This window comes from Uloborus diversus, chromosome 2, assembly GCF_026930045.1.
Source record: "Uloborus diversus isolate 005 chromosome 2, Udiv.v.3.1, whole genome shotgun sequence".
NCBI classification, from domain to species: Eukaryota; Metazoa; Arthropoda; class Arachnida; order Araneae; family Uloboridae; genus Uloborus; species Uloborus diversus.
The window spans coordinates 37,440,501-37,466,008 of NC_072732.1; the positions used below are offsets into that span (position 1 = coordinate 37,440,501).

Genomic DNA, 25,508 nt, shown 5'->3' on the forward strand with positions numbered 1-25,508 from the left:
ATAACAACTTACTGAAAATTTCAGCAAATTCAAACCAAGCACAGATTTTATATGAATTTTGTATGAAATTAGGCTTAGCGGGGAAAATCTCTCTGGGCCCGTGCGTGCGTATACCTCCGAAGCGCGCGGGCCGAGGGGAAAGTTTCGTTCTTCTTTCGCCGGTCCTGAACGGGTTAAAGATCATGCATTAATTAATGCATAGGTGATTAGTGCCTTTTATTGTTAGCAGTTATGCATTTCTTCACTTATTAAAAAGCGTGCAATAGCAGGGTGAAAGTTGCAAAATTTTTCAAGATAGAAATTTTTAAAATAAAAAGTGGCATGTATCAATTCAGTTTTTCATGAATGAAATAATTGAATACAGAACCTTACGCTTAAAAAATAAAAGCTTATGTAAAAGCTTCAGCATAAAGTCCTCTCTATCATTAAAGGTTTATTTAAATTCTTGAAACAAGTACTTGTGTGCTATGTATGATATTTTATTTATTTATTCCTGTCTTTCAATTATGATCAGAAACATGCACTCACTAAAAAGGTTCTCCATTTAATGACTTTCAAGAGATCTCAAAAAATCGTCCACAAGTGGAAGAATGCATCCGTAAACAGAATTTTTTTTAACTACAGTGGAGGGCTCAGGACCATGAAAAGTTAATTAAGTTGTTAAATAGAATGTCATTAAACAGAGAGCAAACTATACCTTATTAAATTTACTTTTCATGTTCTAAACTCTAGATTGTTAGTGAATGAGGTGTATTCTTCAGAGTCTGTTGTGAATATTATGTGATTGTTATCTGAATACTATACAGCTAACATAATTGTTATATGTTCCCTTCAGTTGACAGTCTTAAATTTTTGAGAGACATACTTTCATACATTCCTGGCCAACTAAGGAGTTAATACAGCTTTTTAACAGGATCCATGTCCCCCTCGGGGAAAAGTTTAAGGAATGGTTGATTTAAATTTAGTTTTGCGACTAAGTAATGTTTACCAAAAAAAAAATATATATATATATGTGATTTTCAACTAGTCAATCTTTTCTTAACATTGCCACTACTATTGCCTTAATATGAGTGATATTTTTTTATTTCTACTGGATATCTATTCAGTTACAATGACAAGTCTTGTCATGGATGGAAAAAGCTGATGATCTTTGTTTGCATAGCAATACAAAAGTATTTTTACCAAGCATAAAAATTTAAGTTCAATGTTCTCTAATTACTGTTAAGAATTTCGTGAATTTTGAGCTTGAAAAAGAGCTCATTACAGAGCCCTACGTATGTGACTCTTTTTAAATTTTATTTTAACTTATTAATGACAAAAAAACTAGAAACATTTAAATTTAGGCTGAAATTTTGACTCAAAATTTTTTCATGAATACCTATGTCCGAAAGAAAAAGGGAGACTGAATGAAAGTAGGACAACAATTCAGATAATTCTTATCAGTTCTCAGAAATGTATGCATGATTACAAACTGATTCATTGATTGTAAAATAAAAAATTTTTATTAAAGTTTTTAATGCATAAAAATGAATGTCAATTAAGTGACAGTAATTGATTTTTTTTTTTTTTTTAAAGAAAGCAATGTAAAAAAAAAATCAGTTTATTAAACATTTTTAGACAAATGTCTTCCCAATTTGTTAATTGTCTTCACTTGACTAATTGATGAAATGAATAACTATAATATGAGAACTGGTGCTTTCACAGTCAGTGTTCATAACAGGATTATTTTCCAAGTTTATAAGAAGTCTATCCTGTATGTTAAGCTTTAGCTAAAAACATTCAGGATGACTTAGGCCTATTGACCCAGAAAATGATTGTCATTATTGGGTATATTTTTATACAATTCTACTGAATATTTTCATTGATACTTTTGTCAGAAGTTTGCTATGTTGAAAATGAAATTGTTTCTTCAATAAAGATTTATCTCAAATGTTTGACAAAAGCTCTTGTTCATTTAAAAACCATCAGTAAACCAGACATTACAACTTTGATTACGATGTAAAGGAACAAAGTGTGGTGGTAGAGTTGATTTCTATTTATCCCTTATTTTCTTTCACCCTATTGATCCTACTTTTTTTATTTCAAAAAATAAAATTTTTAAACAAGCTTTATTTTCTTGGAAGAATAACAAATTCATTACTAACAATGCTTACTTCATAGTTTTAGTACTTCATGGGAGTTTTTAAGCCCCCATCCAAAAGTACAACTTCATTTAATTTCTTTTCTGTTTGTAAATGCTGAGCTAACAAAGAATTTAACTCGCCACTGTCAAGTTTAATGTCATACTTCTTATCATTTAAGTGAATAAAGCTGATTAATCTTGTGTCATATCTGAATCAGACACTTACCCATTAACAACCATCAAATAGATAAATACATATTTTTATTTACAAGCTACGGATAAGCTAAGACTTGGTTGTAGACAAAGTGAGAAAACCAAATATCACAGTACACATTCTTTCATCAGACCAACTGTGCTACAGCAGAGACATATTACAATAAAAAGTTTTTCTTCCCATCCTTCAGTTAAGTTATACATTAGGGTTATAGTCATCAGCTAGTAAAGGATCAGTTTCACTCCTCCTATTGCAAGGTAGCAGACGTGATGGACAGGATCTACATGTGATTGAATCAGCAATTTTTTCAAAGAAAGTTTTTTCAATGTATGAATCGGAAGAATCATCTTGAAAATCAAAATTTGCAACTTCAACAGCTAATTGCTTTCGCTGTTGAATGTAGAAGGATATTCCTACTGCTATGATCATAAGAGTTAAGATACTGCAAACTGTAGGTATTATAATTGTTGATAGCGTATGATTTATAGCAACTAAAAAAGGAAAGTCATTATTAGTACAATTGAATACAATAGCCATAACATGTGTAATGTTAAACAAAATTGCATTCACATTTGTAACTCATTTTTGTCTATTAGGCAATTTTACCACTTAAAAATTAAGTTGAAGATAACTTGAACCGCTTGCTTTTTTTATCTTCTGCTGAGAACTTGCATCCTTATCTTTTTGCTATAGCAGTTCAAAAATTTCTATCAACTGCATCCAAGTTAGTTCAAGACACCATTTGAAAAATTTAGTCTTAATTTTTCTCAGCAGTTATGAAGATTTCAAAAAGGAGGGCATTGAGGAAGCTTTTTACCATGACGATAGATGTCAGAAGTTGAAGGAGTTTTATTGTTATGAAACAAATTATGCAGAAGTCTGGAAAATTTGGGTTTTTCAAGTGCAGGAAAAAAGTTTAAAATTTGAATATAAAAGTATGTTTGTGCTGTTCATAGAACTTATCAGCAACTTGTGTGTTTGCATTAGTTAGATATAGTAGACTGTATAATAGAAAATTAATTCAAATTGTTTCTTACTGATTTTATTATATTCAAGGTAATTTTAATGTAAGAGAAAACACTCATAAATTTAAAATTTGTTACATATAAATTCTTCTTTTAAATCTTATCACACAATACACTACTGCAAACTCATTTAAATTTACTGCTCGACAATGAAAATGCAACACCAAGAAGGAGTGGACAGAAAGTGATGAAATTTGGAAAAAAGACAGAGACAGCAAGAAATAATAAATGATCTTAATTTCAAAATGATAGGCAGAATACAGAGCGAGAACGGCGTCGGCTCAGTAGGATGTAGGACCACCGCGGACAGCGATACACGAAGAAACACGTCTAGGGATAGAGTCAATAAGGGTGCAGATGGTGTTCAGAGGGATAGCTCTCCATTCCCTTTCAACCATTTGTCACAGTTCGGTCTTCTGAACGAGGCAGGGACAGAGTCTGCGAACGGCGTCCAATCACATCCCACACATGTTCGATTGGTGACAGATCAGGAGAGTATGGTGGCCAGGGAAGCATCTGTGTGCCTTGGAGAGCATGTTGGCAGATGCAAGCACTGTGTGGTCGGGCGTTATCCTGCTGAAAAATCGTATTAGGTAGCCCTTGAAGGTAAGGGATTGCCACCGGACACAGACATTATCCAAGTATCGTTGGGCCGTCATAGTGCCCCGAGTACGCACTAGAGGTGATATGGAATTGTACGCAATTGCGCCCCAAACCATTATGCCACGTTGTCGTGCGGTGGGACGTTCCACAGTTACTGCGGGATTAGATCTGTCTCCCCGTCGACGCCACACACGTATGCAGAGACTATCACTGGATAAACAGAAGCGGGATTCATCTGAGAACACGACATTTCGCCATTCTGTCATCCACGTCGCTCTAGTCCGGCACCATACTAAACGTTGCTGTCTATGTTGTGGGGTCAATGACAGTCTTCTTAGCAGACGCCGGGAAATAGTTCTGGTTGACATGGGAACATTCAGGGTATCTTGCACCTGCTGCAGAATAGAGGAACAAGTGACTTGTGGGTCTGCTGCAGCTTGTCGGTGGATGCATTGATCCACGCGTTCTGACGTCAGTCTGGCTGCCCCAGCACCGCTCAATCTTGCCACATTTCATTGTTCCAACCATCAACCATCTTCGGCACAGCTGACGCACTGTGCTCGCATCCATGTGGGTATCAGCTACAATTTGATGTACGGACCAAACTCCCCTTCTCAGTCCGATCACCATACCCCTCGTAAAATCATCTATCTGCTGAAAGTGCCTTCGTTGACAGCAGCCTGGCATTCTCTCGTGTTACACGTATCCTCCAAGACAAAAACAAAATTTCTTCGATAATTCTCCAGTCAGAAATAACAACAATTTTGCCCAATCTGCAAGAACCTTTCCTTATATGTTACTTCACGTGCGTCGGAGAGCTGCGCATTTCACATCATTTACATAATTCAGTGATGTACGTCTACTCTAAAATTTGCATAAATTTCTGAACACCCCTTCTTGGTGTTGCATTTTCAATGTCGAGCAGTGTATGACACAGTAACCATAAAAAAAAAACATTAAGTCAACTTATAACTATGTAGCATTTCTTGCTGATTTTTTATATGCAATACGCAGTTAAAGAAAAAGAAGAAAAACACTTGGATATTAAATTCTGGAGTATTTTAATTTCTCAAGTTTTAAACCTCATGAAATAAACATGTTACCATGATTATATCGGTTGTCATATATCAGGAAAGAAATTGCAAGTAATTAGCCATTTATGCAGTATTGCAGATAAATATAAACCACATTATCCATTTACTATACTGATTTTTTCTACTTTTGGAATTATTTATTTTGAATTAATAATCATTCGGCTGAATATTCGGTTCCAATATCAACCAAATATTTGATATTCTGGTATTTGGTGCATTTCTAGTAAAAAATAAGGATAATTATTGCAAAAGATTGAAGAAACATCCACCTGTTGTGTGTGTCAGTGGAGTTTAGTCTTAGGTTTTAGAGGTATGACTAAAAATCGTATATATAAAAGCACTATTGAAAAATCATACTAAATGAAAGCTTCATTTTGTTTGCCGGCAGAAGGATGTAAATGCGGATACATCTCTTTGATTCGACGCAGATTTGTTATACAGTTGGCTCTCTGTTTAACGATGCTCTATTTAACTACTTTCTCTAATTAACGACGGCTTTTCACAGCCCAAGATGGTCCTCTTTAGTTTTAAAAGCATTCAATTTAAGGACGATTTCTACTTAAGGATAATTTTTTGTGGTCCCTTGAGAGTCGTTAAACAGAGAGCCAACTGTATATTTCAACTAGTTTTAATGTGCAATGCAAGCAATCTACTTACGAGGCTGGAAAGTGAAAAACAATAAAAATAAGTTCTAATTTACTGTTAAATAAAATTCAAAAAAAAAACAATCGCTAAATCGTCTGCAAATTTTGTTATGTTTTTGTTTTCAGATTTTATATTGGTAACTAATCACTCAGGCGGCTAGAATAGCCACTTCAGCAACGGTGGCTTGTGCATCCCCGGCGGCGAATTGGCATACACCAACTTTGGAGGAGTGTTGCAGGGTCTCTGCTAGAATTTAGTATACAATTTTAACTAAGAATGAGTTTCACACAAAATGTAACCTTTACACTCCAGATTTTGTGTTGTGGCTTAAAAAGAAAAATCAGATACAATATTATAAAAATCAGGACACTTTTAGTATTTTTAAAAGTGTGCAGTGTACATATATGCCAATACATATATAGTATTGGAAGCAATAGAAAAGGCCAATGCAAATTGCAGGAAGTTTGGTCACTTTTTTTCTTTTTCCCTTTAAAATTAGTTTCATTTTGAATTTTCTCTGAACCTCTTTTATCTATTTTTTTTCCTAAAATAATATGTTTTTCACACCCCTATTTTAATAATTTGAAAATTTTTGAATTAAACAGGGACACAATAGCTAGAGTTTGAAATTTGGTTAGGTGTAATAAATTCATTTAGCAGTCTTTTGTTCTAAGCAAAAGTAATTTCAATAAAAAGCATAATAATTTTTCAGCCAATTTATTGTCTAAAACTCATTTAACATCTCTGACTAACTTGTCTAAGTAAAATTAATTTTAATAAAAAAATGATTTTTCATTGGATAAATTCACTATGAGTGGCCTATAGGATAATCAGTAAAATAATCCTTGCATCGCTAATATTAACCTTTAAAAGTTAAGATTAAAATTAGACAAACAAAAAACCAGTTCGGAACTCCAAAATTGATTTTTTTTAAAATCAGGAATATCATAACAAAAAGCTAAAAATTGGAACGAAACATATTTTATCAGGAATATTAAGACAAAGTCTGGCACTCACATCCCTTTGCTTCTCGCTGCCTCACATTGAGACTTTCTCAACAAGGCAGGTGATTTCCATTTAGGTTTTATGCACTAAGTAACTGATATCAACTATGAATATGAAACACATCCATGCATGATGTTGGTACTCTTTAAATACAATAAATTTAAATACAATTTTGCCTTTAAATATAATAAGTTTGTTTGGGTAAAGTTGATTTAAAAAAAAAAGAACTAGGACAAGTAATTTAATTATAAAAATCTGTAATAAGAGACATTTTTAAAATGTTTTACTTGGATCATCAGAAACAGGTGATACAAAATTTACAGTAGACCCTCCTTTTACGCGGATTTATTTTACGTGGTTAAATTTCAATTTTACACGGATGCAGCAATGCAAACAGATAAAATTTTCCCCTCTAAGTCCAAACTCCTAAAGATTGCAGATTACGCGTAATCAACTGCATTTTGGCATGCTAATAATCGAGCTTGGGCAACTGGAGACGCGATTGGTATCAGAGTTCTTTCTAGAAGTAAAGTTATTAAATTAACACAGTTCAGAACTCACTGGAAGAAGAGCTTTTAGGAATGACAAAGGAGGCTAAAACCAACGAGGATACCGACGTCTGTGATGCACAACCAAAAAACGTTCACATTGAAAATTCTGAGCCATTCCTAGACAATAGAAATGACCTTTCTGATTTGTTAGTGAAGTAAGATTCTATCATGGAGATGATACAAGTGATCATGGATGCGTTAATGCTCTGCAAAGAATTACCGAGAAAAATTCTTAATGACTGCCAAAAGACTATCATAGCCAGCTCCACTTTATAAACAGAACACGAAATTAATTTATGTTTTCATTATGCATGTTGTGCATAAAAGTCGATATTAGTACACATTAAACTTATTATACAATAAGTCATCACTAGAATGAAGTATTTTGTTATCTACCGAACCAAACCCCTATTTTAACACTAGTATTAAGTCTCAATTTACGCAGGGTCGCCCGAAGAGCTGACGGTGCCCGGGGTAAAGGTTTTCTGTCGCCCCCCCCCCCCCCATAAACACAGAAAAATCAAGTTAGTTATAACATCAGTGCATAATACATATTTGAATGTTTTACATATTAATGAACAGAACAATCAGAGGGCTATTCATAATACTAATTAAAACACAAGCAATGAATCTGTTTCTAATATTTGTGAAATGTTAATGAACCAAAAACTTTTCAAAAAATGGAAATGTTAAAAATACAAATATTCATCTTGTAAAATGTTATCCCACTAAATAAAAACCAGACAATTAAAACTGAATTGGTTATTTATATTGACAAACGAAAAACACGAATAAATAATTTGCTGATTATAAATAGAAAATGTATTTATCGAAGTAAATTACATCAAAATTAAACTTCGATCTGGACTCCTCCAATGTTTCTTTTCAAGAGTTTTTTTGGTTTTACTTGTACCAACTTAATACCAGCTTTCATTTATGTTATAAACAAAGATGTTATTTTTCATCAAATATTTAAGTTTTAGGGAAAAGCCAACAAATGCTCAAAATCATCAAAAATCGCTCAGAATTGCGTTTTCCGAAAAATCACTGGCCCTAATATTACATAATTAACCTTACAAATTGCGTTTTAAGACTTGAGTTTAAGAAAATATTCGTGCAAGGGTCCCCGTGCCACCTTTCTTTAATATAAGCAATGGGGTTTTTAAACGACGCTTAAAAAAATTTAAGTGGAAGAGCCCCTGAATGTGAAACATTGCTTATATTTTTTAAACCATAATCTTGAACAATTTTCTTGGAAAATGCTCCAGATCCTTCTATTCATAATATCTTTAAAGTTTGTAAAAAGTTGCGTTTTTGAAACTTCAATTTCGAAAATTTGCAGGGAGAGAAGGAATTGATTTCAATCTAGTTAAAAAAATAATCGATCGGAAAGTCTATGAGCTCCCTCCCTTACCCTAACGTCAATAATCGCGTATGTATAATCGCGTTTTTAAGGCTAAAATTGCGTGCTTAAAACTAAAAGTTTCAAAATTTTGACCAGACACATTTTAACTGTTTCCTATATGATCAAAAAAATTTTTTTCTGTTTTTTTGTTTTTTTTCAATGTGCCCCCTTAAAACTTTTTTTCTGGTTATGTCACTGCACGCAAGGGCAGAATTCAAGCAAATTTGGTGAGAACTAGACAAAGGAAAGTGCCTTTTGTTTGATTCTAAACAATTATATTCTCAGGAATTGTATCTGCTTCAATAATATAAAGGAATGTTTTGGAGACAGAGAGAGGAATATTTTCTTGCCCTAGGGAAAAAATAGAGAATCATTGCAATGATTCTGTATTTTGTGTGTTTTTGACTGATGATGATGTGATACACAAAATGAGGGGGCGCCGCAAGGCACCCCTCATTTCATGTGAATGTCGTCGTGTTCCGTCGAAACGAGGGGCACCTTGTGGCGCCCGGGGCAATTGCCCCGCTCGCACCCCTCTTAGGATGGCCCTGAATTTACGCGGCATTTCTGTGAAAAGTAAACCCCGGGTAAAACAAGGGTCTACTGTATTTCATAAAAAGTGATTATGAATTTCTTACCTTTGTATACCCTTACAAGTATTATTCTTTTAACTTCTTTTACATCATTGCTTATATATATTCCCAACTGATGGTCACCATCAGGAATGAAGTAACCAATTTTCATTGAGCAGGAATTAAATAATGTCAGTTGACTGCATGTAAAATTTTCCACTGTTGCATTTTCTTTTAAAATTCTACTACAATATGCAAATGGTGGCCTGAAACATAAAAAAAATATTTAATTAAATCAATTCATTGCACATATATGTGTAGTATGTACTAACATTTATATGTGTGCATAATACATGTATACTAAGAAAGCACCAATATACAAATTGGCTGACTACTGTTAACGTATGAACTGCAAAAGAACTTATTTTCATGAATCTTTAATTTTTGTAAGCCCGTCCTAATCATGAAAATAAAATCCTTGAAGATATTTTTTATGAAAAAAAATTCTTCAGCTATATAAAATTTTAAACGTTTTTTAGCTTTGTGAATTCACCAATCTCTTATTTTTTTCAGAAAAAATTGAAAATTAAAATAAACACCTAATAAATTATATAGGAAGATTTTTTATTTTATATTTTTTTTAATTTGACTCTTCAGAATCTTTTTTTCCCCAATTTCTGTGAATAATTTATTTTTCTTCATTTTTACAATCATGTTTTATCATTTTTTTTTCAAAAAAAAATCGAGTTAATTTGTTATTCCTAATAAAATTACACTCGGGGCCTGATTAAGTCATAGGCACAACCCAGAGAACCAAACTTGTCTCAAAATTTCAACAAAGTGCTTCATATTGTACTAGAGCAAGATGTAAATATTCCATAAGGAAACAAAATTTCTCCTTAATACACTCTATAACAAATCAATCGACAAACTTGGAAAGAGTAGTCCGATTGACACGAAAATTGGTGGATAGGAAGACAACATACAAAATAGCAAATGATTAAAGTCTCAGAACAATTGCATAATTTATGTCAGAGTTACAGTAAGAAATTAAATATGGTGTTAACCCGCCTCTAGCCTGGATACAACCTACCAAATTCTCTCCAATTGTCGGACAAGGTCATCAACATTCCGTGCTAGATGCAATCCCTTTCCCATCATATCCCAGACATGCTCGATGGCAGAGAGATCTGGCAGGCCAAGGAAGTGTTTGACAAGCTTGCAGACAGTTCATAATAACATGTGCCGTATGTGGTCTCGTATTTTCCTGCTGAAAAACCAGCTGAGGGTACTGCAAAAGGAGTCGTAGGATCTCGTCGACTTACCGCAGTGCAGTAAGTGTACCTCTAATTACGACCAAAGGGGTCCGGCTATCAAAGGAAATACACCCCAGACCATAATGCCTTGTTAAAGGGCTGGTGTGGAGTGCAATAGTGAAAGCAGGATCCAAAAACGTCTTCGGTGATCGTCAGAGCACAGTTGGAAGCAGGATTCGTCGCTAAAGACTATACGTCCCCAGTCGGCATCATTCCAACTTGATCAAGCGATGCACCACTGTAATCTGACTTAACAAGTGCAGGCGTCAGTGGCAGGTGGCGTAACGATCGGCGCGAGCGTAGATTTCGCTGTCTCAATCGTCTGAAAATGGTCATGATGGACACTGGTGTTTGGATTGAACTTCTGATGGTTGATAGAGATGAAGAAGCTGCTGTGACAGCTGATCGGACAATCACTGTCCTCACGATCTGTTGCGGTCCTAGGTTGACCCCTACCATCCTGACGCTGAACTCTGCCATTTTTCATCCATCCTTGCCAGCACCTTTGAATCGCTGCATCGCTAAACTGAAATGACGAGCAATTCTCCAATTTTTCCAATCGGCCTCTTTCAATCCAATGATAAGACCTCTCTCAAACTGTAACAGTAGCTCGTAATGTGCACAAACTCTCTGCCGAGGCATTTTTTAAGTTGTTAAAAGTTAATCTGAATTGCAATCGAACCGAAATTTTTAACAACCATTGAAGAACTGCTTCTTATATACATCTGCTGGATGCGCAGTTCCGATGCGCTGGAGATCAAACTATTCATTCATTGGACACCAAGTTTTAATCATTTGCATATCTGGTCAAAACACTCATGTATACGAAATTTCAAAGCAATCAGATGATTGCTTTTGGTGCGTCGATTTTTTTGTTATAGAGTGTATTTTAGACTCTTTGGCAAACTTTAAGCCACTTTATGCTCAACAACTATATTTACACCGGTGTTAGTTTTGAAATTATCGAACAGGTGCTTTTGGTATTTATGTCTTATAAGCTGAATTACCCTGGCATTGCACGGTCTACCTCAAAAATAAAAGTTAAGTCAAGTGATACATGTTCCACAATCAGGCAAAAAAGGGGGAGGGTATTTCTTATCAATATGTAGAAAGGAACAATTTCATAACTCAAAATTTAAACTTAGACCGCTTTGAAAAGTTTTAAAATCCCAACACTTCAGTCATCTTTACGTATTAACCAGCATCAGGCACGATCTTTTTATAGTGACAGCAGCACGTATTAATGAATTAAGTTCTGAAAATTTCAGAAAAAAGTTTAAAACTTAGACTAAAAGTAATTCTAAAACTAACATACATCAACTTATCAGACTTTTACCTATGTATTGTGTACCATAAAAGCTAATAAAACTGGTAGAAAGTGCAAACTGTTTTTTAAAAAGGATCATGAAAACTAAACCCATTATTCTTTTGAATGCATAAAAAAAAAAGTTTTCACTTATTTTTCCACAAATAATTGTGATTATAAAACAGAAATATTTTATTAAGAAGGGTAACTTTCACATTTTTTTTTTTTTTTTTTTTGTATTATTTAACAGCTTGTTATATATTACTTTTCTTCGAAAAAATATTGTCTGCTACAATTCGGAAGTTTAACTTAATTTACTTTGAATGGGGTCATTTCCAAAATTTTAAAAGTGTTTTTTTCTGAAAGAACATGCCCCCCCCCCCCTCGCTGCACCACTGGTTCTGGCCCGTGAGAATCATATTGACATGAGGTTGGGTCCGTGGTCATAAAGAAGTTGGGCATCACTGGTATTATAGATAATCAAATGTTATAATATTTGACTTACTATAGATGTAGATTTCTTTTCGTGGGAAATTTTTCATTCAATGCAATAACCTTCAAAATTAGAAAATAAACAACGAGTAACTGCAGATGAGACCTAGTTGAAGATAGTAATCCCTAATCAAACACGCACTTTTTTCCAAAGAGAGAGAAAAAAAAAATGCATGGGTTCAGGTTTTACTCGAAGGTTTTAACCCACAACCAATTGTGGGATAGCAGTGATTCCTCCATTTTTACAAGTAGCTGTTAGCAATTTGTTTTTTACAGAACTGTTTTGAAAATATTTAGCGGCAATCACACTGTAATTGAGAGCTTTGGGTTCTTTCACAATTAATTGCACAATAATAAGAGTATTAGTGATATTTGGAGCAAGTAGTATTCTAGATTATATACAGTACATTGTTATAAATTGTATATAACCAAAATTATCATTTTTGTTAAATTTTCACACTTTTCCCGTCAAAAATAAATTATTAAATAAATAAAACAAATAAATGAATTAAATTTGAGAGACAGCTTTGGGGCCCCTAAAATTTGGGTGCCTTGAGTCATTTTTCGCTTTGTCCATGCAATAGTTACAGTTAGGACTTAAGGTGGGGCTTTTACTTTATTACTCACCGTACTAATTGACGGTAGTCATGAAAAAAAAATATTTTTTGTGGCCCCATTACCTATTTCTCTTTTCCTTGACTGATTGGTACAGTAGGTATGGCCTTTTTTTTTTCAGATGTTCATTTTAACAAATACTTTAACTTTTTTTCCGGAAATTTATTTCACACAAATATTTTTAAAAAATATTTTCCTAACTATAACTCCTGATGCTTATGGAAAACTTAAAATTAGCTGAGAGCTTCAGGAACTTCCTTTACTCCATTGATTGAACTAAGAGTAGCTCCACACTCTTAGATAAAACATCAGTTAAATATTAAGTTTAAACATTCTATTTTCATACACTTTTTCTCTTGTTCATCTAAAGGGAAAATATTACGTTTTTTTTTTCTTTTGGTGCGGGGCCCGATTGGACTCTTTTGCTCTAATCAGCCTGAGTTGTGCTCTGCGGAAGAGTACATATATGCCAATGGGGAAGAGTGATTTGAATACTAACAATGTTGGGCAATACTCGACTTATTTCATTGTTGCTTTTTCACATAATTTTGCTGCTCTTTCAAGCAGAATTTCAAAGCACAGAGTTTGTTCTATATACAAAAGACAATTGCAATTAATTTTATAAGTTTCACAACAATTCAGAGGAAGAATGGAATCTTAAAGAGAAAAGGACGAAAGTTTAATAATAGGAGAGAACACCACTTGAAATTAAAAATTTCCCCCTAGAGTGGATTTTTTTCAGCCGATGAGCCGACTTTAATACATTGGTCAAGCTCTAAAGGCTACATTTCTTTCATTTCTAAGATAAGAGTATGATTAATTCATTTCAAGAATTTTAAGCTAAATAACACACATGAAAACAATGAAAAAAAAATTCATGAAACATTAAAAAAAAGATTCATGCTTACGTGCCATTACATTTCACAACAAGGTCGAGACTTTCTGAATGATGAATAAAAGGATTTCCCTCTATAGTCACATTACTCACTGGGACTGAAAATACCAAATTTAATACATAAATGCTTAGAAACATTCCCTCTTTTGCATTAGAAGAGTATAGTACATTTTTAGTTCATTTTAAAACATACCCAAATAAAAAACAAAATTACTCAATATGAAATATAAACATGTCTATGTGCAGATCTGTCCACAGATACAACTTTCAATGTTAACCTTTTGAATCTCTTATAAGAAATAATTGAATCCACAACGTCCAGGGTATTTTGACTTTTAGCATCATATTACCAAAATTTGATTGGTTTCAACTTTCCACTTTGATAAGCTGTAAGTTATCACTCCAAGTCAAGACCTGATTTAGACTTAACTGGGCTTTAAATATTTTCAGGTATGGCAGCCCTTTTGTAGTACGGACAACTTTATGAGCCAAACAGGGGCGTGCACTGAAATTTTGGGGCCCGTCACAAATGACTTTTGAGGGACCCCCTCTATACTTTTTACCCTTACATCCTTACATATATTCCATCCTCATTTTAAAAATATCTGGCCCTTCAGGCTTGGGCCTGATCCAACAGGTGACCCTCAGAATATGCAGAAAATTCTTCCAGATTTAAAATTTACACTACTTGGAAGACATAAGCAAGAGGACTTTTAGTTCATTGTATAAAAACAAGGAACTATTGTCTTCACGGAAATTTACCACTCAAACTTTAACATAAATTTCCTTTTCATTGGGTCTAAACAAATGCTAACTTAATTTTTTCTCAATATCTGTACGCATTAATGTAAGCAAGGCAAGCAAAACATAACCAACCTCTCAATGTGTTTTTATTATTTACTGTACGTAATCAACAAAATAACACACATTTACAGCAGCAAAATATTTTTATTTTCAGATTTTAATGAAAATCAAATTTTGAACTTAAAATATAACGATGTACGAGAGTTTTTGATTTTAAAAAACGAAATGCATACGCCAGTTTGTTGCAAGACAAATATTGGCTGGCAAAACTAGCTGACAATTTTGAACATCTTAACGAATTGAATCGGAAAATACAAGGACAAGGAGAGAATTTGGTTACACGTGTAAACAAGCTAAATGGGTTCAAATCAAAAATTCAGCTGTGGAGAGAAGTAGATCGTGGGTCATTGGACATGTTCAAACCGACCATCAATATCATATGTGAAGGAAATGGCATGGAAGAAAAGTTGCTGAATGTGGTGGCAGAACATTTAGTCATACTTCAGGACAAGTTTAAGCACTATTTCAAGAATACTAACATAGAACAGTATGACTGGATTCGCAATCCATTCTCTTCATTTGCGGATGCATCAGTTAAAGACCTTTCTTTGAAGGCACGAGAGGAATTTATGGACCACAAGAGTGACCGTACTCTTAAACTTAAGCTAAACGAAGTGCCTCTGGACGAATTTTGGTTACTGGTTAAAAATGAGTATATCACTATTTCTGGCCTTGCTATTGATGTACTACTACCATTTTCCATTACATATCTTGGCAAACTCAGCTTCTCAGCCCTCACACTTATAAAAAAAACAGCAAGAGATCATCTCTAAAGAGCCTGGATCAAGAACTTCGTGTAGCTCTTTCCAGCATAGAGTCAAACATCAAATATCTTTGCTCCTCAAAGCAGGCTCAAAGTGTCTCATTAGTGTCAAACGGAAGTTAGGTGCTTGGTTTTAATTTTTTGCTTGCTCCTTTCTTGAAACATTTTTTGATAAATCGCTTAACTGCAGTGTGCACTTCAATGACATGTCTGACAGAAATGCTTTGAAACATATCAAGCATAATTTTCTGTAAAGTCTGATATAGGTAGTTTTGTTGTTCATTATCAACCGCAATGCATTCGAAATATTTCTACTTTCTAAATAAATTTAAATACACTACAATAGCTATAATTGTTCTATTCATATGAAAAAAGCCCTCCCCCCCTCCCGTTGTTTTACTAGTAAATGATAAAAACATTTCTATATTATCATTGCAAAATTAAGTTCAGTGTGTCCTGTTGATCTAGAAATTTCTTAAGTGTGCCACAAAGTAAAAAAAGTTGAGAAGCACTGTTCTAGCGACTGTACAAACAAATTTTAATTAAGAGTTTAAATAATCGATGCATTAATAAAACATTTATTAATGCAATTAATAAATGCATTAATAAAACATTTATTAATGCAATTAATAAATGCATTAATAATGAATTTATTAATGCAATTATTTTTTTTATGAGTCACTTATTACATTCTATTTGTAAAATGCTGGGTTTTGGTTAGAAATAATTTAAATTTGTTTACAAATCTTTCATGAAATGTTTTATGATAAAAACAAATCTGCAAAGTTATGTTATTGAAATCACTAATTCTTTTCCCTGCAAAATATTTTATTATAAGCAAACTTTTCACAGTATTTTTCATTTTAAAATTGGCCGTTTTACGATATTCTTCAATATTAACTGACTGGCTGCAATATTTCTTAAACAGTTTTAAAAGAAGCATTGTCAATGAATCGCTTTTGACAGCTCTTAGTTCAGAAAGTAGCTAGAAAATTATTGATGTGATCACTATTCATATCTACTGGAAATACACGTATTATACTATTCATTTTAGTTGGAAATAGATTATCTAGTGTTACTGACTGGTTGATTATATTTCTATTTTAATAACTTCTACTTTAATTCTCAACTTCTACTTTAATTTAAAGAGAGTGCAGCTTTTGTTTTGTTCCTTGGAAGGATAATAAAAATAGCAGTTTTGGCTGGGAAACTCAATGATGTTGTGTGGCTTGTTTTTACACAGATAAATAACGGTTTTTTTCGTGCACATGGAAATTTTCCCTCTGGCGCAATGTACACTGACATTTGTAATGTTACAAATTTAAAAACAAATCTAAAATTTAAAAGCCTAAAATGCTTAGCATGGGGAAAAAAATCCCACCAACCCTATTCGTTTTCTGCACTACTTGTAATGAAAAAAAAGTTGTACTGAAAAATCTTTTATTTTTCCGTTTAAACTTAAAATGACTGTTTCTTACAAAGTTAGAACAATACTATAAAAGTATAGTACAGTAAAACCTGTGTATAACAATACTGTGTACAACAATAAACCTGTCTATAACAATATTTTTCTTGGTCCCAGCAAAATGTCAGCAAAAAAATGAAACTGTCTATAACGATAACCTGGCTATAATAATATATTTTAGGTCCTCACAGTATCATTGTAGACAGGTTTTACTGTATCAAGTACTAAATTGTCATAGACAGGAATATGCAAATGATGTGCCTTAAATAATTTTAACCGCTCTAGAGTCATTGAAAATAACTAGATTAGTCTTTATAAATAGTAAAAATGGACGTGGCTCTGTTGTTCCCCATTTTCGAAATCTGTGCACAATTTCTTTTAGAGCAGATTTTACACTTAATCGGTTATATATTTAATTCATTGTTGCATTTGTTGATGGATTTGAGGGGTGACTAAAAACTAATTGAACCGAAATCCGATGTGAGCACGCAATAGTGCATTATCTTTTCTCCTCCCTCGCTCTTTCCGCCTGTCGACTGCTGTTATTGATTTGTCGAACCAAAAACAAGTTTTATTATATTAATTTGCAAAAGAAACTTTAAAAAAGGTTTTGTTCGCCTTTTTTTTCGTTCCAATTACCCCTTATAAGGCGTCAAAATGCAGAATTTTCCACCTTTTTTTCAAAATTTCCTCCAGGGGAGAAACTTTCAGGCCCCCTAAAATTGGGGCTGTTCTATACGTCACTTTATAGGGTAAGCTCTGCACCACTTTCTTGATACCATTTTCTGTCTTATAGTCAATTAAAAAAGGACATGACATGACACTCGGAAGTCCCCCGCACCTACCATTTTCACAGTCCATTTGTTTTAAAGGTAAAACAAACAACAACAAAAAAAAACAGCAAGCAACATATTAATAACAAACAAAAGAGTAAAGAATGTTTTAAACAAAACTAAGTATGGCTTCTTTTGCCAGCCAGAGAAATCGGTACAGATGTACGAGGCGTATCCGGAAAGTAAGTACCGTTTCATTCTAATGCCGCTGCAGCGCTGCTGTCGGCACTCAGTGCATGCGTACTTGTTTCCTCTGTTCATCGGCTACGAACTCGCCCCATTACGGTTGATTTGTCTTGTGCTTTGCGTTTACTGTGGCCGTATATAATGTTTAAAAAATCGATGATACCGCCGACTGTGAAATTCGTTCTGTGATCCGGTTTTTGAATGCAAGGAACGTTAAGCCATCCGAAATCCATGGAATTGTGTTGCTGCATGACAATGCTCGGCCCCCATACTGCTCGTGACACTCAAAGACTAATTGAACAGTTCGGTTGGGAGCAGTTTAATCACCCGCCGTACAGCCCAGACTTGGCACCGTCTGATTTCCACTTGTTCCTACACATGAAACGAGAACTTGGAGGTAGGCGCTTTGCTTGTGATGACGACGCAATAAACGCTGTAAATTTATGGCTCTCTTCATTGGCGGCAAGTTTCTTTGAGGCAGGTATAAATAAGTTGGTGAGCCGCTACGACAAGTGCCTCAACAATGGTGGAAACTATGTTGAAAAATAATTTAAGGTATAATCTTTCATGTAAACATTAAATAATCTTAAAAAAAAAAAATTTATAGCTTTTTTCTCAAAACGGTACTTACTTTCCGGATACGCCTCGTAATATACCTCCCCATTTGGCGACATCCAATTTTTTGCACAAAATTTAATTATTTTTCTCGCCAATGAGACGATAATTTTTTAAGCATGGCATCCCTGGAGAAACTAACCTGTGTTTGGCAACCCAAAGGCAATTTTAGATCTGTTCGAACTTGTTTACTGCAGCCCTTTCACGTTAGATAGATTCTTGTTTTTTCGTGCAATATACCTTATATGAAAGCTTATTTTGTGTTGATTTGAATTTAGTAGTCATGTTTTGATGAATAAACATTAGGAATGCCAGTTTCTTCAAACTTGACCATTAATTAAAAGTAAAATCCAACTTGGGGTGTGTCTCTGTAAGGTGCCATCATTTAATATGTTATTGTGTTTCAGATTGAGTGTGAGGATTCATATAATAAAAAGGTAAGTTCCTCTTTTTAGAATTCAAAAAAAAAAAAAACTCTCACTTCCTAAATTCCGAATTTTTAGAAAATCTTGAGAGTTTCTTGTAGTTTTTAAGTTCATTTTTACTGCATGTAAATTTATTTTACAAAAATAGTACGGTTTTTTTATTCCAAAAGTTAATTCATATTGATGTCAAGTTTTATTCAGGCATATTCTATAAACGTGCCTCCTTTAGATACTGAATTTCTGAAAATAAGTCGACTCTAGTGTTTTATAAAAATATGAAGTGTTATTCTGTGTAAAATATAGTAGATATTTTTGGCAGGTATTTTGAAAGCATTTCTGAATAGCAAATTAATATATGGTATTTTTGTATTGTTTATGTTTGGGATGTTCTGTCGCGACATTTTTACTTTTCATGCATCGAAATTTGAATAACTAAGAGCTTTTTTTTTTGGCTGAAATAGTTACATTTTGGGGATACTTTCCGCTTTAAACATTGCATATTGAATTGCTTTGCTCATTTTCAGTAGCGTATGAGAAAAGTTTTTGTTCGATGAAATGCATGTTAAAACAGCTTTTATTTCTATTGGTACATATTTCTTTGATCAGCTGCGATAATAATTTGTTAATTTAAGCATTTTAGATACCTTCTTGTAATTTTTCTTTGTACAAAAACTTCCTAGTTTCTGATATTTTTGAAGCAAATATTCGCCATGTATTTTGCTCTGGTTTTATGTTGTTTTTGTATATATTGTGTTCTGAAGTGCTTTGATCATGTTTTTTATCTGAATTTTTCCTGTTGGCGCTAAAAAAGCATAGCTAAGAACGATGTATGACATACATCGTCATGCATCGTTTTCTTGGCGATGCTTTCTTGGCGCCAACAGGAAAAAGTCGCCAAGGGTGGGGTATATGACATTAGTTCCGAGAAATCTTGTCTGTACTACAAACGGGGAGGGGGGGGGGTTAAAGACGTGTAGTCTTCGAAGGAACTTGTTCTTTTCTTTCTTTTTTTAAATGAAAACTCCACTAGAGACCTTTTGGGTTCAGAAAAATACAGCCAAAATTTTTTGGGTTGGGGCCGGAAAAAATAGTTTTCCACATAAAAATTTTAGGGCCAGTTTGCCCCTAATATTAGTAATAAAATACACATGAAGAACTGTAATACTAAAAGAATAAATTAATATTACCTTTGGCAGTCACAAATGTCTCAAAACTGCCATACTTAAAATCACTGTTTGGAAATGTTGCAGTTGCAATAGCTTTAATTTGCTTCATTCCTGGTTCACTAAAATTATACACAAGGGAATTCCCAAATTCAAAGACTCGCTCCATATCCACATTCCAAGCATAATCAACAATGGCTGATTTTAGATAGTCACCTTGATCTTTAAGTTTCAACAAAAACGTTACATTTTCACCAACAGCAACTTCATCTACACTATTAATAGTTTGATTTTCTCTAAACACATGTATCTCACCAATGAGATCTCCTGAAATGAAAGCAAATAATTAGGAGTTAATATTGTATTAAAGAAAAGGTAAAAAAGAGTAGTAGTAATGGTTTTTAGTTTAAAAATAAATGAACGGTTCATTACTTAAACATTACTTACTCAATCATAAAACTTAAGCAATGTCAGTACACTGAATACTTTTTTGTCCCTTAAAAATGTTTGAAACCTACATTTCAGTGGTCCTAAGTTACGTGTTTCCAATGGACATTTGAAACAGGAATTGTTAAATTATCAAAATTTTTGTCAAGAGCAAATCAAAATTGTAGCAGATAATGTATTTTTTCTGTATTTGTATGTATTTAAATTAAGTTCCTCACAGACCCACTTGCTCAGATTTATCTTAGCATTTAAAACTGATAAACTGAGCAATTGGTAGGTGGGGGTGGTCTCTGAGGGTGTCAAATGTCAAATGAAACAGGAATTAATCAGCTATTGGTCATCATAAAGCAATCGGCTGAAAGATGTCATCGGTTTACCCCTATCAAGTAAGTCGAGCCTATCAACTACATATTAAAATATAAAGCTTTTCAAAATTATCTTTTAACATATTTAATATGTTTTTAAGCAAATAATCTGCAAAACGAGTTAGATTTATAGTTTTGAAACAGCATTAAACAAAACTGAGCATAAAAAAAAAATTAAATGAATGATTTACCAACATTTCAATGCACAAAAATTGCAAATTACAGCAGACACATGTTTTGGTGTAACAAGGAACACCTTTTTCAATGCAAAGAAGTGTGAACTTTTGAATGAAGAGTCATTTGAGGATGACTCTTCATTCAAAAGCTCACACTTCTTTTCATTGAAAAAAGATGTCCTTGTTTAACTGAAACACGTGTCAGCAGTAGTTAGCAATTTTTGTGCATCAAAACATTGGTACATCAACCATTTAAAACTGAGCATGTAAGATATTTGAAAAGCAACTGTTGAGTCAGATATCTGAATTCCGTAAACTAAGAAACTGTTAATCCAAAATCTAGTATCCAGCAAAATAGTGAGTGATCTAGAGCATCCCTAGAGCTGAATTTAAATAAGAAAGAAACTCTTGGCAAAATTTATATTTTCTGCTATTTGATTTTCAATAAGCATTGCCTTAGGAACTACAGCTTGTTTTTTGCTAGTCCACAAATTATTCATTTGCGAAAAACTCTTTTCTGTCAGTGCATTTAGGCCCGGAAAATATAAAATACTTTTGACGAAAGTTTGTACAATTCTAATTATTGATAAAAAAATACTTGAAAATTTCTTCCTAACAACTTTCAGTTAAAACATTTTAGGATTCCGCTCTCTCCATTTTAGAAAATGGGACATATCAGAGTTGCGCCACTACGTGCAGAGACAGCAGGACGTTACACCATAAAACAGGACAAACATATGGTCACATTATCCATACTACAATTAGTGTTTGTTTATTTGGCCGGGAATCTTAAAAAAAAACTTTTTAATAGTACTTACTCGTTAAGTTAAAACAACTGTGATTTTTAGCCACTACTGTCTCCCAAATAAAAAACTTGGAAACAAAAACAGTAACATTCATGCAATACTTTCCTTCTCTATACATATTTTGCGTGAAAGCAAGGCTGATAGTTGCGTTTCTATTTTCAGTAGTGCAATTTTCACTTTGAATTCCGTCGCTGAATACATAGGTCATCGGGTGAGACGGAATGTAATCCTTCAAAAGAGCTGTAAATGTAATATTAGCACCAAGAGTAGCAGGTCCGTCATTACCCACTACCAACTGAGGAGAACATGCAACTATAAAGAAACAAATGGTTTGAAAATTAAAAAAATAAATTTGAGAAATTGATGAAGTTTTTACAAAAGATAAAATATTAATTTATCTACCTATGGTAAATTCAAATACCGAAGCAATAATAACAACACATATCTTCTGTAAGCATTTCATATCTGACGTTACTTAAGAATAAAATCACCAAATATTTTTTGCAGACGAAAAAGTTTTTAATTTATTCATTGCAGTGTTGGTAAAAACTACACAAAAATGCCAGCTTTTGAAACTTATCAAAAAAAATTACAAAATCATAATATATTTACATTGCGTGAAAATGTAAACATGCTACAATAAAAAGTTGAGATGTTACAAATGAGAAAGTCACATGCGTCTTAGCTGTGTTCGCATATAGTAGCCGGCGCCTGCGGTTAACCGGCGCGTAACCCACGTGATAACTCTCCCCCCCCCCCCCTCCGCTTCGTTACACCCCCGCACCAACAGTCGTCGATCTATGAACGCGCGAAATTTTGAAACAGTGCAGTTTACCAGTAAACAGTAATGTTGCTTGCTTTAGGTGAAATAGGATATAATGTTACTTCATATGCACATTTTTCACTACCATACCAAAGAGTTCTGAACAACCTGAATGCGAAGAAAATATTGGGCGCTATGGAATAAATTTTTAAGAGATCGTAGGTAAAAGTACTTTTCTTATACAAACTAATTTCATTTTAATGTAGAAGAGTTCACGCAGTTAAGGCTCTTTAACTTTTCCTTTGTCTATAATTTTTTATTTCAGCATACTGCTTTAATATTTGAAACGGTTAACTTGCAACTTTTTATTTTTTCAATCTTTTACACGCATTTATTCGAAGCTGACAATCATCAAATATACTTGTTGCTACCAGAAGCAACGTTACTTAGTGTTGATATGTAAACAAGTTTATTGAAACAGGCTTTTAACTGAACTAATCTTATATTTTCGGTTTCGATTAAATTGTTTCGTAAGCTATCATCATGTGTTATTTTGATCAAAAAACGCTCCTTGATGGCTTCCGTAATTCTGAACTTTGTGCCGAAGGTCGCGAAATGGGAAGGTTGGGCGCCGGGAACATTGGTCGCCTCCTAAATTTCTAATAAGTGACTAATAAAAGGCAACAACAAACAGTTTTTTATCTACCATGCAACAGTTTAAAGTTGCTTTCAAGACTCGATATTGTCGGCAGACTTCGTTAAGGTCCATGCCACCATACCATTTCTGTAAGCTACTGTAGCACGTTACGTACTGCGTACTACCACCTGTCCACTGGCCATATTTTACTAATTTTTGCATTTTTCTGGAACAGCAAAAGTATTTGAAACTGTATTTTTATGTTTTAATTTTTGACAAATTTTATAAAAAATTTTGACTTGAAATTATAACAAAGTACAAGGGGGTTTTCATGAATTATTGAGATTATTTTTTTTTATTATCGTATTTATTTTAAAACAATTGAGTAATTTTCAAAGGTAATTGAGATAAAGTTACAACAATGTTGGAGATTTTCCTTGAATGAATCACTTTGTCAAGTGGTCCATTCGTGAAAACACCTAGCGGTCCAATGATAGCAACTGCGTCATTTAGAATATTCTTATAGGTCTTCATTCAGATGGCGGGCGGGCGTCATTGATGGTAGAGCTTAATGGCCCTTTTGATCAGTCTCAATTAGGAAACACTTTTCTGCTGTAACGAATCTAGATGAAACATGAAGTATGGGTAATTGAACTTGAAAAGGCACACTTTTAAGTCAATGCTCACGTTTAATTGATCAGTGATATTCAAAGCATGTTACAACTAAATGAAAAATTCAATGATTAGGGGAGGGGGCAGGGGGGAGAGTCTCATACGCTTGATTCATTAAGCAGCATCTTTGATTCAAATATTCTGCAATTTTTACTTCCTTTTACGAAGTAAAGGAAGTATTGTATTCACGAAAAAATTTTGATCCAAAAATAGGCCTTAATTTCCATTTTTATCACTCCCGAATGAATGTTGAGTTTTTTTTTTACAACCCGACTACACGTGGTATATGTCTTGGAACGTATAGACACCCGAAATATCCATTTTGACGATCCCCGAATTAATTACAACGAGTTTTCTCGTGACGTCTGTATGTATGTATCTCGCATAATCAAAAAACGGTATGTCCTAGAAAGTTGAAATTTATTACGTAGACTCCTAGTGGGGTCTAGTTGTGCACTTCCCTTTTTGGTTGCATTCGGATGTTCTTAAGGGGTTCTTTTGCACCTTTTTGTGGGGAAATCATTGATAATATCAATGCAAACTCAAGTGGTGTTATAATTTGGCAAACACTTGGCGACATATGGCTAAGGTCGCCAAGTTGGCGGACAAAAAAAATTTGGCGTTTTTTTTCTTTATAAATTTGGTTTTATTTTGGCCACTATTGGCGATACTTAGAGTTAACCATTGAATCATATGACATGACTTTAAATGCATCATATGACTTTAAAATGTCCAATATTGGGAAAATTTATCGCTACAAAACGTTTTTTTTGCTTCAGTTCGCAACAAAATTGGGGCAAAAATATTTAAAGTGTTTCTTTGCCTACTCCAAGGCAGAACTATTATCATTAAATTCGCGTAAAAGGAAGTCATGTGATGTACACATCAGCTCGTTTAAGTGCCGCCATTCACGAGCGAGCCGAATAGAGCCGAGCCATTCGGAGTCGTTCCATTTGGAATGGGATAAAATTGTAACCGCATTCACGACCGCATCCACACCGCACCGCGCCAATGTTTGTTTTGAAATAGAAAATCGCTATTCCTGCATTTATTTGAAATTATTTGGATGTCCTTGGTCAAATAACGTCAATTTAATGATAGTTAGTCCTCAAATAGCTTTGTATACGTTTATCTCCTGGCTTCATCAGCCAAATTTCTTCATTTATTTGTGTAAACGTGTCTTGCTTTTTACTAAGATGAGGTTAAGCATTTGTATTCACATGTTTGTATTCACAAGATTTTTCGTTGCAAACATAGATCAGATTACCTTTTACTGAAATTCGCTAATCGTTCGCCACAACGATTGACGTTTCTCGAAATGTGCTATGCAAAACTACCTTGTTTAACAGACATTTGAAGGTAAAAAAACTTACATTGCCCATTTTAAGATAATTTATTTCTTAGTTTTATAGCAACCAACAAGGAGAGAGCCATTAACTGAGAAGCATTTTCTAAGTCCTTATCGTGT

The 25,508-nt window shown here is 33.7% G+C and overlaps 1 protein-coding gene across 1 annotated transcript; it reads right to left on the reverse strand.

Annotated features, from left to right (window-relative positions):
• Nucleotides 1-2,129: 2,129 nt before the first annotated feature.
• On the reverse strand, nt 2,130-22,580 carry LOC129216972 (uncharacterized). The gene is made up of 6 exons (XM_054851196.1): nt 22,371-22,580; nt 21,981-22,280; nt 20,199-20,501; nt 13,874-13,958; nt 9,303-9,502; nt 2,130-2,827 (listed from the first exon to the last, which is right to left on the reverse strand). The coding sequence occupies exons 1-6, from the start codon at nt 22,429-22,431 to the stop codon at nt 2,532-2,534; spliced, it is 1,245 nt and encodes a 414-aa protein (XP_054707171.1). The 5' UTR covers nt 22,432-22,580; the 3' UTR covers nt 2,130-2,531.
• Nucleotides 22,581-25,508: the final 2,928 nt, after the last annotated feature.

What these genes read in the sequence shown, in the direction of transcription:
- LOC129216972 (XM_054851196.1), bottom strand. Translation starts at nt 22,431, where the DNA reads ATGAAATGCTTACAGAAGATATGTGTTGTTATTATTGCTTCGGTATTT. An exon ending in GACATTTGTGACTGCCAAAG is followed by an intron (nt 13,959 to 20,198) that starts GTAATATTAATT and finishes TGGTATTTTCAG; the next exon opens with TCCCAGTGAGTAATGTGACT. An exon ending in ACTTGTAAGGGTATACAAAG is followed by an intron (nt 2,828 to 9,302) that starts GTAAGAAATTCA and finishes TTCCTTTTTTAG; the next exon opens with TTGCTATAAATCATACGCTA.